Raw genomic sequence first — 17589 nt, forward strand, 5'->3', positions numbered from 1 at the left:
GAGTGCTCATCCTCCTCGAAGGCTCAGAGTGGGGTGCCTAAATGTGTGTGGATGTAACCAAGATGTGAAAAAAGGAGAGATAGGTAGTATGTTTGAGGAAAGGAACCTGGATGTTTTGGCTCTGAGTGAAACGAAGCTCAAGGGTAAAGGGGAAGAGTGGTTTGGGAATGTCTGGGGAGTAAAGTCAGGGGTTAGTGAGAGGACAAGAGCAAGGGAAGGAGTAGCACTACTCCTGAAACAGGAGTTGTGGGAGTATGTGATAGAGTGTAAGAAAGTAAATTCTCGATTAATATGGGTAAAACTGAAAGTTGATGGAGAGAGGTGGGTGATTATTGGTGCATATGCACCTGGGCATGAGAAGAAAGATCATGAGAGGCAAGTGTTTTGGGAGCAGCTGAATGAGTGTGTTAGTGGTTTTGATGCACGAGACCGGGTCATAGTGATGGGTGATTTGAATGCAAAGGTGAGTAATGTGGCAGTTGAGGGAATAATTGGTATACATGGGGTGTTCAGTGTTGTAAATGGAAATGGTGAAGAGCTTGTAGATTTATGTGCTGAAAAAGGACTGATGATTGGGAATACCTGGTTTAAAAAGCGAGATATACATAAGTATACTTATGTAAGTAGGAGAGATGGCCAGAGAGCGTTATTGGATTACGTGTTAATTGACAGGCGTGAGAAAGAGAGACTTTTGGATGTTAATGTGCTGAGAGGTGCAACTGGAGGGATGTCTGATCATTATCTTGTGGAGGCTAAGGTGAAGATTTGTATGGGTTTTCAGAAAAGAAGAGTGAATGTTGGGGTGAAGAGGGTGGTGAGAGTAAGTGAGCTTGAGAAGGAGACCTGTGTGAGGAAGTACCAGGAGAGACTGAGTACAGAATGGAAAAAGGTGAGAACAATGGAAGTAAGGGGAGTGGGGGAGGAATGGGATGTATTTAGAGAATCAGTGATGGATTGCGCAAAAGATGTTTGTGGCATGAGAAGAGTGGGAGGTGGGTTGATTAGAAAGGGTAGTGAGTGGTGGGATGAAGAAGTAAGAGTATTAGTGAAAGAGAAGAGAGAGGCATTTGGACGATTTTTGCAGGGAAAAAATGCAATTGAGTGGGAGATGTATAAAAGAAAGAGACAGGAGGTCAAGAGAAAGGTGCAAGAGGTGAAAAAAGGGCAAATGAGAGTTGGGGTGAGAGAGTATCATTAAATTTTAGGGAGGATAAAAAGATGTTCTGGAAGGAGGTAAATAAAGTGCGTAAGACAAGGGAGCAAATGGGAACTTCAGTGAAGGGCGCAAATGGGGAGGTGATAACAAGTAGTGGTGATGTGAGAAGGAGATGGAGTGAGTATTTTGAAGGTTTGTTGAATGTGTTTGATGATAGAGTGGCAGATATAGGGTGTTTTGGTCGAGGTGGTGTGCAAAGTGAGAGGGTTAGGGAAAATGATTTGGTAAACAGAGAAGAGGTAGTGAAAGCTTTGCGGAAGATGAAAGCCGGCAAGGCAGCAGGTTTGGATGGTATTGCAGTGGAATTTATTAAAAAAGGGGGTGACTGTATTGTTGACTGGTTGGTAAGGTTATTTAATGTATGTATGACTCATGGTGAGGTGCCTGAGGATTGGCGGAATGCGTGCATAGTGCCATTGTACAAAGGCAAAGGGGATAAGAGTGAGTGCTCAAATTACAGAGGTATAAGTTTGTTGAGTATTCCTGGTAAATTATATGGGAGGGTATTGATTGAGAGGGTGAAGGCATGTACAGAGCATCAGATTGGGGAAGAGCAGTGTGGTTTCAGAAGTGGTAGAGGATGTGTGGATCAGGTGTTTGCTTTGAAGAATGTATGTGAGAAATACTTAGAAAAGCAAATGGATTTGTATGTAGCATTTATGGATCTGGAGAAGGCATATGATAGAGTTGATAGAGATGCTCTGTGGAAGGTATTAAGAATATATGGTGTGGGAGGAAAGTTGTTAGAAGCAGTGAAAAGTTTTTATCGAGGATGTAAGGCATGTGTACGTGTAGGAAGAGAGGAAAGTGATTGGTTCTCAGTGAATGTAGGTTTGCGGCAGGGGTGTGTGATGTCTCCATGGTTGTTTAATTTGTTTATGGATGGGGTTGTTAGGGAGGTAAATGCAAGAGTTTTGGAAAGAGGGGCAAGTATGAAGTCTGTTGGGGATGAGAGAGCTTGGGAAGTGAGTCAGTTGTTGTTCGCTGATGATACAGCGCTGGTGGCTGATTCATGTGAGAAACTGCAGAAGCTGGTGACTGAGTTTGGAAAAGTGTGTGGAAGAAGAAAGTTAAGAGTAAATGTGAATAAGAGCAAGGTTATTAGGTACAATAGGGTTGAGGGTCAAGTCAATTGGGAGGTGAGTTTGAATGGAGAAAAACTGGAGGAAGTGAAGTGTTTTAGATATCTGGGAGTGGATCTGGCAGCGGATGGAACCATGGAAGCGGAAGTGGATCATAGGGTGGGGGAGGGGGCGAAAATCCTGGGGGCCTTGAAGAATGTGTGGAAGTCGAGAACATTATCTCGGAAAGCAAAAATGGGTATGTTTGAAGGAATAGTGGTTCCAACAATGTTGTATGGTTGCGAGGCGTGGGCTATGGATAGAGTTGTGCGCAGGAGGATGGATGTGCTGGAAATGAGATGTTTGAGGACAATGTGTGGTGTGAGGTGGTTTGATCGAGTGAGTAACGTAAGGGTAAGAGAGATGTGTGGAAATAAAAAGAGCGTGGTTGAGAGAGCAGAGGAGGGTGTTTTGAAGTGGTTTGGGCACATGGAGAGGATGAGTGAGGAAAGATTGACCAAGAGGATATATGTGTCGGAGGTGGAGGGAACAAGGAGAAGAGGGAGACCAAATTGGAGGTGGAAAGATGGAGTGAAAAAGATTTTGTGTGATCGGGGCCTGAACATGCAGGAGGGTGAAAGGAGGGCAAGGAATAGAGTGAATTGGAGCGATGTGGTATACCGGGGTTGACGTGCTGTCAGTGGATTGAAGCAAGGCATGTGAAGCGTCTGGGGTAAACCATGGAAAGCTGTGTAGGTATGTATATTTGCGTGTGTGGACGTATGTATATACATGTGTATGGGGGGGGGTTGGGCCATTTCTTTCGTCTGTTTCCTTGCGCTACCTCGCAAACGCGGGAGACAGCGACAAAGTATAATATAATAATAATATAATAATATATATATATATATATATATATATATATATATATATATATATATATATATATATATATATATATATGTATATATATATATATATATATATATATATATATATATATATATATATATATATATATATATATATATATATATATATATATATTGGAAAGGATCACAATTTTGCGCGTGATCAAGATATTCCTATGAGTCCACGGGGAAAATGAAACACGAAAAGTTCCCCGTGGACTCATAGGAATATATATATATATATATATATATATATATATATATATATATATATATATATATATATATATATATATATCATCCCTGGGAATAGGGGATTAAGAATACTTCCCACGTATTCCCTGCGTGTCGTAGAAGGCGACTAAAAGGGGAGGGAGCGGGGGGCTGGAAATCCTCCCCTCTCATTTTTTTTTTAATTTTCCAAAAGAAGGAACAGAGAAGGGGCCCAGGTGAGGATATTCCCTCAAGGGCCCAGTCCTCTGTTCTCAACGCTACCTCGCTAATGCGGGAAATGGCGAATAGTATGAAAGAAAGAAAAGATATATATATATATATATATATATATATATATATATATATATATATATATATATATATATATATGTATATGTATATATATATATATATATATATATATATATATATAAATATATATATATATATATATATATATATATATATATATATATATATATATATATATATATATATATACACCTATACATTGAAATGTATAGGTATGTATATGAGCGTGTTTAGACGTGAATGTATATACATGTGTATGTGGGTGGGTTGGGCCATTCGTTCGTCTTTTTTCTTGCGATACCTAGCTAACGCGGGAGACAGCGACAAAATAGAATAAACAGAAAATTATATATATATATATATATATATATATATATATATATATATATATATATATATATATATATATATATATATATATATTCCTACATTTTCGCCACTTCCCGCGCTCGTGAGGTAGCGTTCAGAACAAGACTAATATGATAGCTATGATTATCTTTAACTTGAAATGTTTACATAGAAATATGAAAGAGATGAAAGGTGTAGGCTGAGAACATAACTCATATGAGGAATATGTTACCTGTGTTGAGGGGAAGTGAGGGTAGAATGTGAGGGCTGCAGCCAGGGCGAGGTACACAGGACAGCTCACTGGCATGACACACACACAGCCCACATCCCACCAACACCTCTGTGTCGTGCTCTGTGGACACACACACAACATACACACACATTAATACCAGGAAGACATGATGTGCTGCTGCTCGCTTGGACAATCTGAACTGAAAATAAACTAAACATGATACAAGATCATCAAAATTTGTTGATGAATAATATAGTACTCACATGATGAGGGATTTATACATGATATGTTGCCCACATGATGAGGGGTTTATACATGATATATTGCCCACATGATGAGGGGTTTATACATGATATGTTGCCCACATGATGAGGGATTTATACATGATATATTGCCCACATGATGAGGGGTTTATACATGACATGTTGCCCACATGATGAGGGATTTATACATGATATGTTGCCCACATGATGAGGGATTTATACATGACATGTTGCCCACATGATGAGGGATTTATACATGATATGTTGCCCACATGATGAGGGATTTATACATGATATGTTGCCCACATGATGAGGGGTTTATACATGACATGTTGCCCACATGATGAGGGATTTATACATGATATGTTGCCCATATGATGAGGGATTTATACATGATATGTTGCTCACATGATGAGGGATTTATACATGATATGTTGCCCACATGATGAGGGATTTATACATGATATGTTGCCCACATGATGAGGGGTTTATACATGACATGTTGCTCACATGATGAGGGATTTATACATGATATGTTGCCCATATGATGAGGGATTTATACATGATATGTTGCTCACATGATGAGGGATTTATACATGATATGTTGCCCACATGATGAGGGATTTATACATGATATGTTGCCCACATGATGAGGGGTTTATACATGACATGTTGCCCACATGATGACGGGTTTATACATGATATGTTGCCCACATGATGAGGGGTTTATACATGACATGTTGCCCAGATGATGAGGGATTTATACATGATATGTTGCCCATATGATGAGGGATTTATACATGATATGTTGCTCACATGATGAGGGATTTATACATGATATGTTGCCCACATGATGAGGGATTTATACATGATATGTTGCTCACATGATGAGGGATTTATACATGATATGTTGCCCACATGATGAGGGATTTATACATGATATGTTGCCCACATGATGAGGGGTTTATACATGACATGTTGCCCACATGATGAGGGGTTTATACATGACATGTTGCCCACATGATGAGGGGTTTATACATGACATGTTGCCCACATGATGAGGGGTTTATACGTGACATGTTGCCCACATGATGAGGGGTTTATACATGATATGTTGCCCACATGATGACGGGTTTATACATGACATGTTGCCCACATGATGACGGGTTTATACATGATATGCTGACCACATGATGAGGGGTTTCACTTCGAATTCTACAAAATAACGGATAAGATACAAGCTGATTGCTTACATTCAATCGTATGTTGCTAGTCAAGCTTTGTGTATGTTGGCGATGCTACATGTTATCTCATGAAGATCAAAGCTTTGTGTATGTTGGCGATGCTACATGTTATCTCATGAAGATCTAAGCTTTGTGTATGTTGGTGAGGTTACATGTTATGAATAACTATGCTTGTGTATGTTGGTGATGATACATGTTACCTCATGAAGATCAAAGCTTTGTGTATGTTGGCGATGATACATGTTATTTCATGAAGATCTAAGCTTTGTGTATGTTGGTGAGGTTACATGTTATGAATAACTATGCTTGTGTATGTTGGTGATGATACATGTTATCTCATGAAGATCTAAGCTTTGTGTGTGTTGGCGATGATACATGTTATCTCATGAAGATCTAAGCTTTGTGTATGTTGGCGATGATACATGTTATTTCATGAAGATCTAAGCTTTGTGTATATTGGCGATGATACATGTTATCTCATGAAGATCTAAGCTTTGTGTGTGTTGGCGATGATACATGTTATCTCATGAAGATCTAAGCTTTGTGTATGTTGGCGATGATACATGTTATCTCATGAAGATCTAAGCTTTGTGTATGTTGGCGATGATACATGTTATTTCATGAAGATCTAAGCTTTGTGTATATTGGCGATGATACATGTTATCTCATGAAGATCTAAGCTTTGTGTGTGTTGGCGATGATACATGTTATCTCATGAAGATCTAAGCTTTGTGTATGTTGGCGATGATACATGTTATCTTATGAAGATCTAAGTTTTGTGTATGTTGGTGATGATAAATGTTATCTCACGAAGATCTAAGCTTTGTGTGTGTTGGCAATGTTACATGTTATCTCATGAAGATCTAAGCTTTGTGTGTGTTGGCGATGATACATGTTATCTCATGAAGATCTAAGCTTTGTGTATGTTGGCGATGATACATGTTATTTCATGAAGATCTAAGCTTTGTGTATATTGGCGATGATACATGTTATCTCATGAAGATCAAAGCTTTGTGTGTGTTGGCGATGATACATGTTATCTCATGAAGATCTAAGCTTTGTGTATGTTGGCGATGATACATGTTATCTTATGAAGATCTAAGTTTTGTGTATGTTGGTGATGATAAATGTTATCTCACGAAGATCTAAGCTTTGTGTATGTTGGCAATGTTACATGTTATCTCATGAAGATCTAAGCTTTGTGTATGTTGATGATGATACATGTTATCTCATGAAGATCTAAGCTTTGTGTAAGTTGGTGAGGTTACATGTTATGAATAACTAAGCTTGTGTATGTTGGCGATGTTACATGTTATCTCATGAAGATCTAAGCTTTGTGTATGTTGGCGATGATACATGTTATCTCATGAAGATCTAAGCTTTGTGTATGTTGGTGATGATACATGTTATCTTATGAAGATCTAAGTTTTGTGTATGTTGGTGATGATAAATGTTATCTCACGAAGATCTAAGCTTTGTGTATGTTGGCAATGTTACATGTTATCTCATGAAGATCTAAGCTTTGTGTATGTTGGTGATGATACATGTTATCTCAAGAAGATCTAAGCTTTGTGTATGTTGGTGATGATACATGTTATCTCATGAAGATGCAGGAACAGTGTAAGGGTAGTCCTGGACCAGTACATGTGTATGTCATGCAGGAACAGTGTATGGGTAGTCCTGGACCAGTACATGTGTATGTCATGCAGGAACAGTGTATGGGTAGTCCTGGACCAGTACATGTGTATGTCATGCAGGAACAGTGTATGGGTAGTCCTGGACCAGTACATGTGTATGTCATGCAGGAACAGTGTATGGGTAGTCCTGGACCAGTACATGTGTATGTCATGCAGGAACAGTGTATGGGTAGTCCTGGACCAGTACATGTGTATGTCATGCAGGAACAGTGTATGGGTAGTCCTGGACCAGTACATGTGTATGTCATGCAGGAACAGTGTATGGGTAGTCCTGGACCAGTACATGTGTATGTCATGCAGGAACAGTGTATGGGTAGTCCTGGACCAGTACATGTGTACGTCATGCAGGAACAGTGTATGGGTAGTCCTGGACCAGTACATGTGTACGTCATGCAGGAACAGTGTATGGGTAGTCCTGGACCAGTACATGTGTACGTCATGCAGGAACAGTGTATGGGTAGTCCTGGACCAGTACATGTGTATGTCATGCAGGAACAGTGTATGGGTAGTCCTGGACCAGTACATGTGTACGTCATGCAGGAACAGTGTATGGGTAGTCCTGGACCAGTACATGTGTATGTCATGCAGGAACAGTGTATGGGTAGCCCTGGACCAGTACATGTGTATGTCATGCAGGAACAGTGTATGGGTAGTCCTGGACCAGTACATGTGTATGTCATGCAGGAACAGTGTATGGGTAGTCCTGGACCAGTACATGTGTATGTCATGCAGGAACAGTGTATGGGTAGTCCTGGACCAGTACATGTGTATGTCATGCAGGAACAGTGTATGGGTAGTCCTGGACCAGTACATGTGTATGTCATGCAGGAACAGTGTATGGGTAGTCCTGGACCAGTACATGTGTATGTCATGCAGGAACAGTGTATGGGTAGTCCTGGACCAGTACATGTGTATGTCATGCAGGAACAGTGTATGGGTAGTCCTGGACCAGTACATGTGTACGTCATGCAGGAACAGTGTATGGGTAGTCCTGGACCAGTACATGTGTACGTCATGCAGGAACAGTGTATGGGTAGTCCTGGACCAGTACATGTGTATGTCATGCAGGAACAGTGTATGGGTAGCCCTGGACCAGTACATGTGTATGTCATGCAGGAACAGTGTATGGGTAGTCCTGGACCAGTACATGTGTATGTCATGCAGGAACAGTGTATGGGTAGTCCTGGACCAGTACATGTGTATGTCATGCAGGAACAGTGTATGGGTAGTCCTGGACCAGTACATGTGTATGTCATGCAGGAACAGTGTATGGGTAGTCCTGGACCAGTACATGTGTATGTCATGCAGGAACAGTGTATGGGTAGTCCTGGACCAGTACATGTGTATGTCATGCAGGAACAGTGTATGGGTAGTCCTGGACCAGTACATGTGTATGTCATGCAGGAACAGTGTATGGGTAGTCCTGGACCAGTACATGTGTACGTCATGCAGGAACAGTGTATGGGTAGTCCTGGACCAGTACATGTGTATGTCATGCAGGAACAGTTGTGCGGCAGGAGCTGCATATTTTGACGTACCGAACTTGGATGTTCCGAGCCAGCAAGGAGCAGGGTCGACGCAGGGCAAGTAGCGACACCCATGTAATCCGCCCGCACGCCCACATTCACACACACGCCCGCAGCCAGACGCCCTCGAGCTGCCGCCCACAGATACAGAAGGCACATTAGTCACAACATTAAGTAAGGTTGTCAGGTAGTCTTAATTATTTGTTCAACGGTACTTGTAGATAACTCTTGTAGTGAAGATAATCTAACGTTCAACGGTACTTGTAGGTAACTCCTGTTGTGAAGATAATCTGACGTTCAACGGTACTTGTAAATAACTCTTATAGTGAAGATAATCTAACGTTCAACGGTACTTGTAGATAACTTTTGTAGTGAAGATAATCTGACGTTAAACGGTACTTGTAAATAACTCTTATAGTGAAGATAATCTAACGTTCAACGGTACTTGTAGATAACTGTTGTAGTGAAGATAATCTGACGTTAAACGGTACTTGTAAATAACTCTTATAGTGAAGATAATCTAACGTTCAACGGTACTTGTAGATAACTCTTGTAGTGAAGATAATTTGACGTTCAACGGTACTTGTAAATAACTCTTATAGTGAAGATAATCTAACGTTCAACGGTACTTGTAGATAACTCTTGTAGTGAAGATAATTTAACGTTCAACAGAGAAGGGGGCCAGGTGAGGATATTCCCTCAAAGGCCCAGTCCTTTGTTCTTAACGCTACCTCGCTGACGCGGGAAATGGCGAATAGTATGAAATATATATATATATATATATATATATATATATATATATATATATATATATATATATATATATATATATATATATATATAACCAAATTGGAACATTATATTAGCCGATCACTCAGAGTCCATGAGTTCAGAGCTCGAGTTACGAGAGTTTTGTGAGTACTTTATTGATAGTAATAACCTTGAAGACATTGTGACACTGCATGTATACCATATTCATGCTGGCCTGCCTGAGCTGTGTAACCATCTATGTAATCATGACCACTACAGGAAGTTCTGTAACTACAGTGTGTATTTTACCTTGACCCACTTTGTATTATTATCAATAATGCAGCAGTGTCAGTATGTATATTCTGTAACTTATGCCCTTCTTATAACATGGAGAGAGGAGACCCCAGTGATGACCCGGGCGCGTTACACTAACATGGAGAGAGAAGGACGATCATAACGTTACTGTAGGTCACAATACACAGTGAGAGTGAGGAACCTACCTGGAGGGAACGCTGACGAAGGCACCAACAGGTACAGCAACACTGGACACCTCGCCCAGGGTACAAGCTGGAGTGCACACGTAGGGACGACACGACTCACCAGGGCGGCACTCAGGGTTGACTGTACACACGTGACGAGCAGGGCAGGGGAAGGGCCGGCAGGGGGAAGTAGGCACCCGCCAAGGAGGTTCGTTGGGCACCGGTGATGGACTGAGGAAGGTGGAGAGAGAGACGCAAGGGCTGCCTGGTGGAGGACTGAGGGCGCCACACACCGCACCTGCCGTTATGCTTCCCTCACCTCCCGCCGGCTCCTGCACACACCTGTACATATACACAACCCTCACCTTCAACACTGATGTATCCTACAGTATATATACACAACCCTCACCTTCAACACTGATGTATCCTACAGTATATATACACAACCCTCACCTTCAACACTGATGTATCCTACAGTACATATACACAACCCTCACCTTCAACACTGATGTATCCTACAGTATATATACACAACCCTCACCTTCAACACTGATGTATCCTACAGTATATATACACAACCCTCACCTTCAACACTGATGTATCCTACAGTATATATACACAACCCTTACCTTCAACACTGATGTATCCTACAGTATATATACACAACCCTCACCTTCAACACTGATGTATCCTACAGTATATATACACAACCCTCACCTTCAACACTGATGTATCCTACAGTATATATACACAACCCTCACCTTCAACACTGATGTATCCTACAGTATATATACACAACCCTCACCTTCAACACTGATGTATCCTACAGTATATATACACAACCCTCACCTTCAACACTGATGTATCCTACAGTATATATACACAACCCTCACCTTCAACACTGATGTATCCTACAGTATATATACACAACCCTCACCTTCAACACTGATGTATCCTACAGTATATATACACAACCCTCACCTTCAACACTGATGTATCCTACAGTATATATACACAACCCTCACCTTCAACACTGATGTATCCTACAGTATATATACACAACCCTCACCTTCAACACTGATGTATCCTACAGTATATATACACAACCCTCACCTTCAACACTGATGTATCCTACAGTATATATACACAACCCTCACCTTCAACACTGATGTATCCTACAGTATATATACACAACCCTCACCTTCAACACTGATGTATCCTACAGTATATATACACAACCCTCACCTTCAACACTGATGTATCCTACAGTATATATACACAACCCTCACCTTCAACACTGATGTATCCTACAGTATATATACACAACCCTCACCTTCAACACTGATGTATCCTACAGTATATATACACAACCCTCACCTTCAACACTGATGTATCCTACAGTATATATACACAACCCTCACCTTCAACACTGATGTATCCTACAGTATATATACACAACCCTCACCTTCAACACTGATGTATCCTACAGTATATATACACAACCCTCACCTTCAACACTGATGTATCCTACAGTATATATACACAACCCTCACCTTCAACACTGATGTATCCTACAGTATATATACACAACCCTCACCTTCAACACTGATGTATCCTACAGTATATATACACAACCCTCACCTTCAACACTGATGTATCCTACAGTATATATACACAACCCTCACCTTCAACACTGATGTATCCTACAGTATATATACACAACCCTCACCTTCAACACTGATGTATCCTACAGTATATATACACAACCCTCACCTTCAACACTGATGTATCCTACAGTATATATACACAACCCTCACCTTCAACACTGATGTATCCTACAGTATATATACACAACCCTCACCTTCAACACTGATGTATCCTACAGTATATATACACAACCCTCACCTTCAACACTGATGTATCCTACAGTATATATACACAACCCTCACCTTCAACACTGATGTATCCTACAGTATATATACACAACCCTCACCTTCAACACTGATGTATCCTACAGTATATATACACCACCCTCACCTTCAACACTGATGTATCCTACAGTATATATACACAACCCTCACCTTCAACACTGATGTATCCTACAGTATATATACACAACCCTCACCTTCAACACTGATGTATCCTACAGTATATATACACAACCCTCACCTTCAACACTGATGTATCCTACAGTATATATACACAACCCTCACCTTCAACACCGATGTATCCTACAGTATATATACACCACCCTCACCTTCAACACTGATGTATCCTACAGTATATATACACAACCCTCACCTTCAACACTGATGTATCCTACAGTATATATACACAACCCTCACCTTCAACACTGATGTATCCTACAGTATATATACACAACCCTCACCTTCAACACTGATGTATCCTACAGTACTCTCGTAACATAACAGCATTACTTATGTCAAGAATCATTTAAGAAGGCAACTAATCTAATCTATGATGATAATCTTGAATATGATGATAATCTGATCTATGATCATAATCATATCTATAATGATAATCTTATCTATGATGATAATCATATCTATAATGATAATCTTATCTATGATGATAATCTTATCTATAATGATAATCTTATCTATGATGATAATCTGATCTATGATGATAATCTTATCTATAATGATAATCTTATCTATGATGATAATCATATCTATAATGATAATCTTATCTATGATGATAATCTTATCTATGATGATAATCTTATCTATAATGATAATCTTATCTATAATGATATTCTTATCTATGATGATAATCTTATCTATAATGATATTCTTATCTATGATGATAATCTTATCTATAATGATAATCTTATCTATGATGATAATCTTATCTATAATGATATTCTTATCTATGATGATAATCGTATCATTTATAATGATAATCTTATCTATAATGATAATCTTATCTATGATGATAATCATATCTATAATGATAATCTTATCTATGATGATAATCTTATCTATAATGATAATCTTATCTATGATGATAATCTTATCTATAATGATAATCTTATCTATAATGATAATCTTATCTATAATGATATTCTTATCTATGATGATAATCGTATCATTTATAATGATAATCTTATCTATAATGATAATCTTATCTATGATGATAATCTTATCTATAATGATAATCTTATCTATAATGATATTCTTATCTATGATGATAATCGTATCATCTATAATGAGAATCTTATCTATAATGATATTCTTATCTATGATGATTATCTTATCTATAATGATATTCTTATCTATAATGATATTCTTATCTATGATGATAATCTTATCTATAATGATAATCTTATCTATGATGATAATCTTATCTATGATGATAATCTTATCTTTAATGATATTCTTATGTATGATGATAATCTTATCTATAATGATATTCTTATGTATGATGATAATCTTATCTATAATGATATTCTTATCTATGATGATAATCTTATCTATAATGATAATCTTATCTATGATGATCATCTTATCTATAATGATATTCTTATGTATGATGATAATCTTATCTATAATGGTAATGTTATCTATAATGATATTCTTATGTATGATGATAATCGCATCATCTGTAATGATAATCTTATCTATAATGATATTCTTATCTATGATGATAATCTTATCTATAATGATATTCTTATCTATGATGTTAATCGTATCATCTATAATGATAATCATATCTATAATGATAATCTTATCTATGATGATAATCTCATCTATAATGATAATCTTATCTATAATGATATTCTTATCTATGATGATAATCTTATCTATAATGATAATCTTATCTATGATGATAATCTTATCTATGATGATATTCTTATGTATGATGATAATCTTATCTATAATGATATTCTTATCTATGATGATAATCTTATCTATAATGATAATCTTATCTATGATGATAATCTTATCTATAATGATATTCTTATGTATGATGATAATCTTATCTATAATGGTAATGTTATCTATAATGATATTCTTATGTATGATGATAATCGCATCATCTGTAATGATAATCTTATCTATAATGATATTCTTATCTATGATGATAATCTTATCTATAATGATATTCTTATCTATGATGTTAATCGTATCATCTATAATGATAATCTTATCTATAATGATATTCTTATCTATGATGATAATCGTATCATCTATAATGATAATGTTATCTATAATGATATTCTTATCTATGATGATAATCTTATCTATAATGATATTCTTATCTATGATGATAATCGTATCATCTATAATGATAATGTTATCTATAATGATATTCTTATCTATGATGATAATCGTATCATCTATAATGATAATGTTATCTATAATGATATTCTTATCTATGATGATAATCGTATCATCTATAATGATAATGTTATCTATAATGATATTCTTATCTATGATGATAATCGTATCATCTGTAATGATGATCTTACCTATGATGATAATCTTATCTATGATGATAATCGTATCATCTATAATGATAATCTTATCTATAATGATAATCTTATCTATGATGATAATCGTATCATCTATAATGATAATGTTATCTATAATGATATTCTTATCTATGATGATAATCTTATCTATGATGATAATCTTATCTATAATGATATTCTTATCTATGATGATAATCTTATCTATAATGATATTCTTATCTATGATGATAATCTTATCTATGATGATATTCTTATCTATGATGATAATCTTATCTATAATGATATTCTTATCTATGATGATAATCGTATCATTTATAATGATAATCTTATCTATAATGATATTCTTATCTATGATGATAATCTTATCTATGATGATAATCTTATCTATAATGATATTCTTATCTATAATGATAATCTTATCTATAATGTAATTCTTATCTATGATTGTAATCGTATCATCTATAATGATAATCTTATCTATAATGATATTCTTATCTATGATGATAATCGTATCATCTATGATGATGATCTTATCTATGATGATAATCTTATCATCTATGATGATGATCTTATCTATGATGATAATCGTATCATCTATGATGATGATCTTATCTATGATGATAATCGTATCATCTATGATGATGATCTTATCTATGATGATAATCTTATCTATAATGATAATCTTATCTATAATGATATTCTTATCTATGATGATAATCTTATCTATGATGATAATCTTATCTATAATGATATTCTTATCTATGATGATAATCTTATCTATAATGATATTCTTATCTATGATGATAATCTTATCTATGATGATAATCTTATCTATAATGATATTCTTATCTATGATGATAATCTTATCTATAATGATATTCTTATCTATGATGATAATCGTATCATTTATAATGATAATCTTATCTATAATGATATTCTTATCTATGATGATAATCTTATCTATGATGATAATCTTATCTATAATGATATTCTTATCTATAATGATAATCTTATCTATAATGTAATTCTTATCTATGATTGTAATCGTATCATCTATAATGATAATCTTATCTATAATGATATTCTTATCTATGATGATAATCGTATCATCTATGATGATGATCTTATCTATGATGATAATCTTATCATCTATGATGATGATCTTATCTATGATGATAATCGTATCATCTATGATGATGATCTTATCTATGATGATAATCGTATCATCTATGATGATGATCTTATCTATGATGATAATCTTATCTATAATGATAATCTTATCTATAATGATATTCTTATCTATGATGATAATCGTATCATCTATGATGATGATCTTATCTATGATGATAATCTTATCATCGTTGATAATTCTAGATTCATTAATAATAAGAGCAGAGAGCAGTAGTAGTGACCTGGTGAGGAGCGTGACACAATCATGCCAGCAGATGGTGTTGGTGAGGGAGGTGGCGTGACATGGTCGTAGGTGTAGTGAGCAAGCCACCGCCCGCCACAGCTCAGCTTGGCATTTGCTGACACTGCGGAGTGGTATTGTGGCAGCAAGACCAGGTAAACTGAGGGTCAGGCTCTCCTGCCATAGCTTGAGGTCCTCCTGGGCGGCGTTGTCTGCACGAGTGTTGCATGACCGGAAGAGATGATTGGGTCTGTGGTTGAAGTTACTACAGAAGGTGAGGCCAGAACACCCCTGCTGGCACGGCTCGTCCGCCTCCGCCAGGCATGACCAGAGGGACGTCTCCTGAGGGCGGGTGAGGCATGAGGTGTGCAGGGCTTCCCAGGCTCGACCCCACTCCTTGGAAAATGCTCGGATACAGAGACCACGACACTCGGCTGACACTGCCCGGCTACAGCAGCCAAGCTTAGCAGCATCAAGTCCCAGACGACCTAGCTTAGACACCTGCTGCAGGAGGTGGGTGGATCAGTGACCTTCTTAACATGGAAGATACAACACCTTAATTCTCTAATGTTATGTTTGATCCAGAAGTACAAAATACAAACTACAACTGTTACTTTATTATGTTGCTAAAACTGGATACCTAACTGAGTATATATTTGCTGTTTATAGAACATTATTGATATGTACTACTGTACCATACATACTAACTATAGGACATCAACCCGTCACTCTACCATACATACCTACCGTAGGACATCTACCCATCACTGTACCATACAGACCTACCATAGGACATCCACCCATCACTGTACCATACATACCTACCATAGGACATCCATCCATCACTGTACCATACATACCTACCATAGGACATCCACCCGTCACTGTACCATACATACCTACCATAGGACATCCACCCATCACTGTACCATACATACCTACCATAGGACATCCATCCATCACTGTACCATAATACCTACCATAGGACATCCATCCATCACTGTACCATACATACCTACCATAGGACATCCACCCATCACTGTACCATACATACCTACCATAGGACATCCATCCATCACTGTACCATACACACCTACAATAGGACATCCACCCATCACTGTACCATACATACCTACCATAGGACATCCATCCATCACTGTACCATACATACCTACCATACGACATCCACCCATCACTGTACCATACATACCTACCATAGGACATCCATCCATCACTGTACCATACACACCTACAATAGGACATCCACCCATCTTTGTACCATACACACCTACCACAGAACATCCATCCCTTACTGTACCATACATACCTACCATAGGACATCCACCCGTCACTGTACCATACATACCTACCATAGGACATCCACCCGTCACTGTACCATACATACCTACCATAGGACATCCATCCATCACT

At 37.4% G+C, this 17589-nt stretch overlaps 1 protein-coding gene across 3 annotated transcripts in view; it reads right to left on the reverse strand.

Moving 5' to 3' along the window:
• Reck (Reversion-inducing-cysteine-rich protein with kazal motifs) overlaps nucleotides 1-17589 on the reverse strand; it is a 165829-nt gene that overhangs the window by 22344 nt on the left and 125896 nt on the right. For 2 of the 3 annotated variants that reach the window (XM_071686912.1, XM_071686911.1), the window contains 4 exons: nucleotides 16160-16662; nucleotides 10274-10594; nucleotides 9036-9154; nucleotides 4294-4413 (listed from right to left, as the gene is read on the reverse strand). In XM_071686912.1, the coding sequence (XP_071543013.1) occupies nucleotides 4294-4413; nucleotides 9036-9154; nucleotides 10274-10594; nucleotides 16160-16662 (1063 nt within the window). The remainder of the gene's footprint in view (nucleotides 1-4293; nucleotides 4414-9035; nucleotides 9155-10273; nucleotides 10595-16159; nucleotides 16663-17589) is intronic. The other variant, XM_071686913.1, reaches the window with a different exon arrangement.

The sequence above is a fragment of the Panulirus ornatus genome, chromosome 43 (assembly GCF_036320965.1).
Source record: "Panulirus ornatus isolate Po-2019 chromosome 43, ASM3632096v1, whole genome shotgun sequence".
Lineage (NCBI taxonomy): Eukaryota > Metazoa > Arthropoda > Malacostraca > Decapoda > Palinuridae > Panulirus > Panulirus ornatus.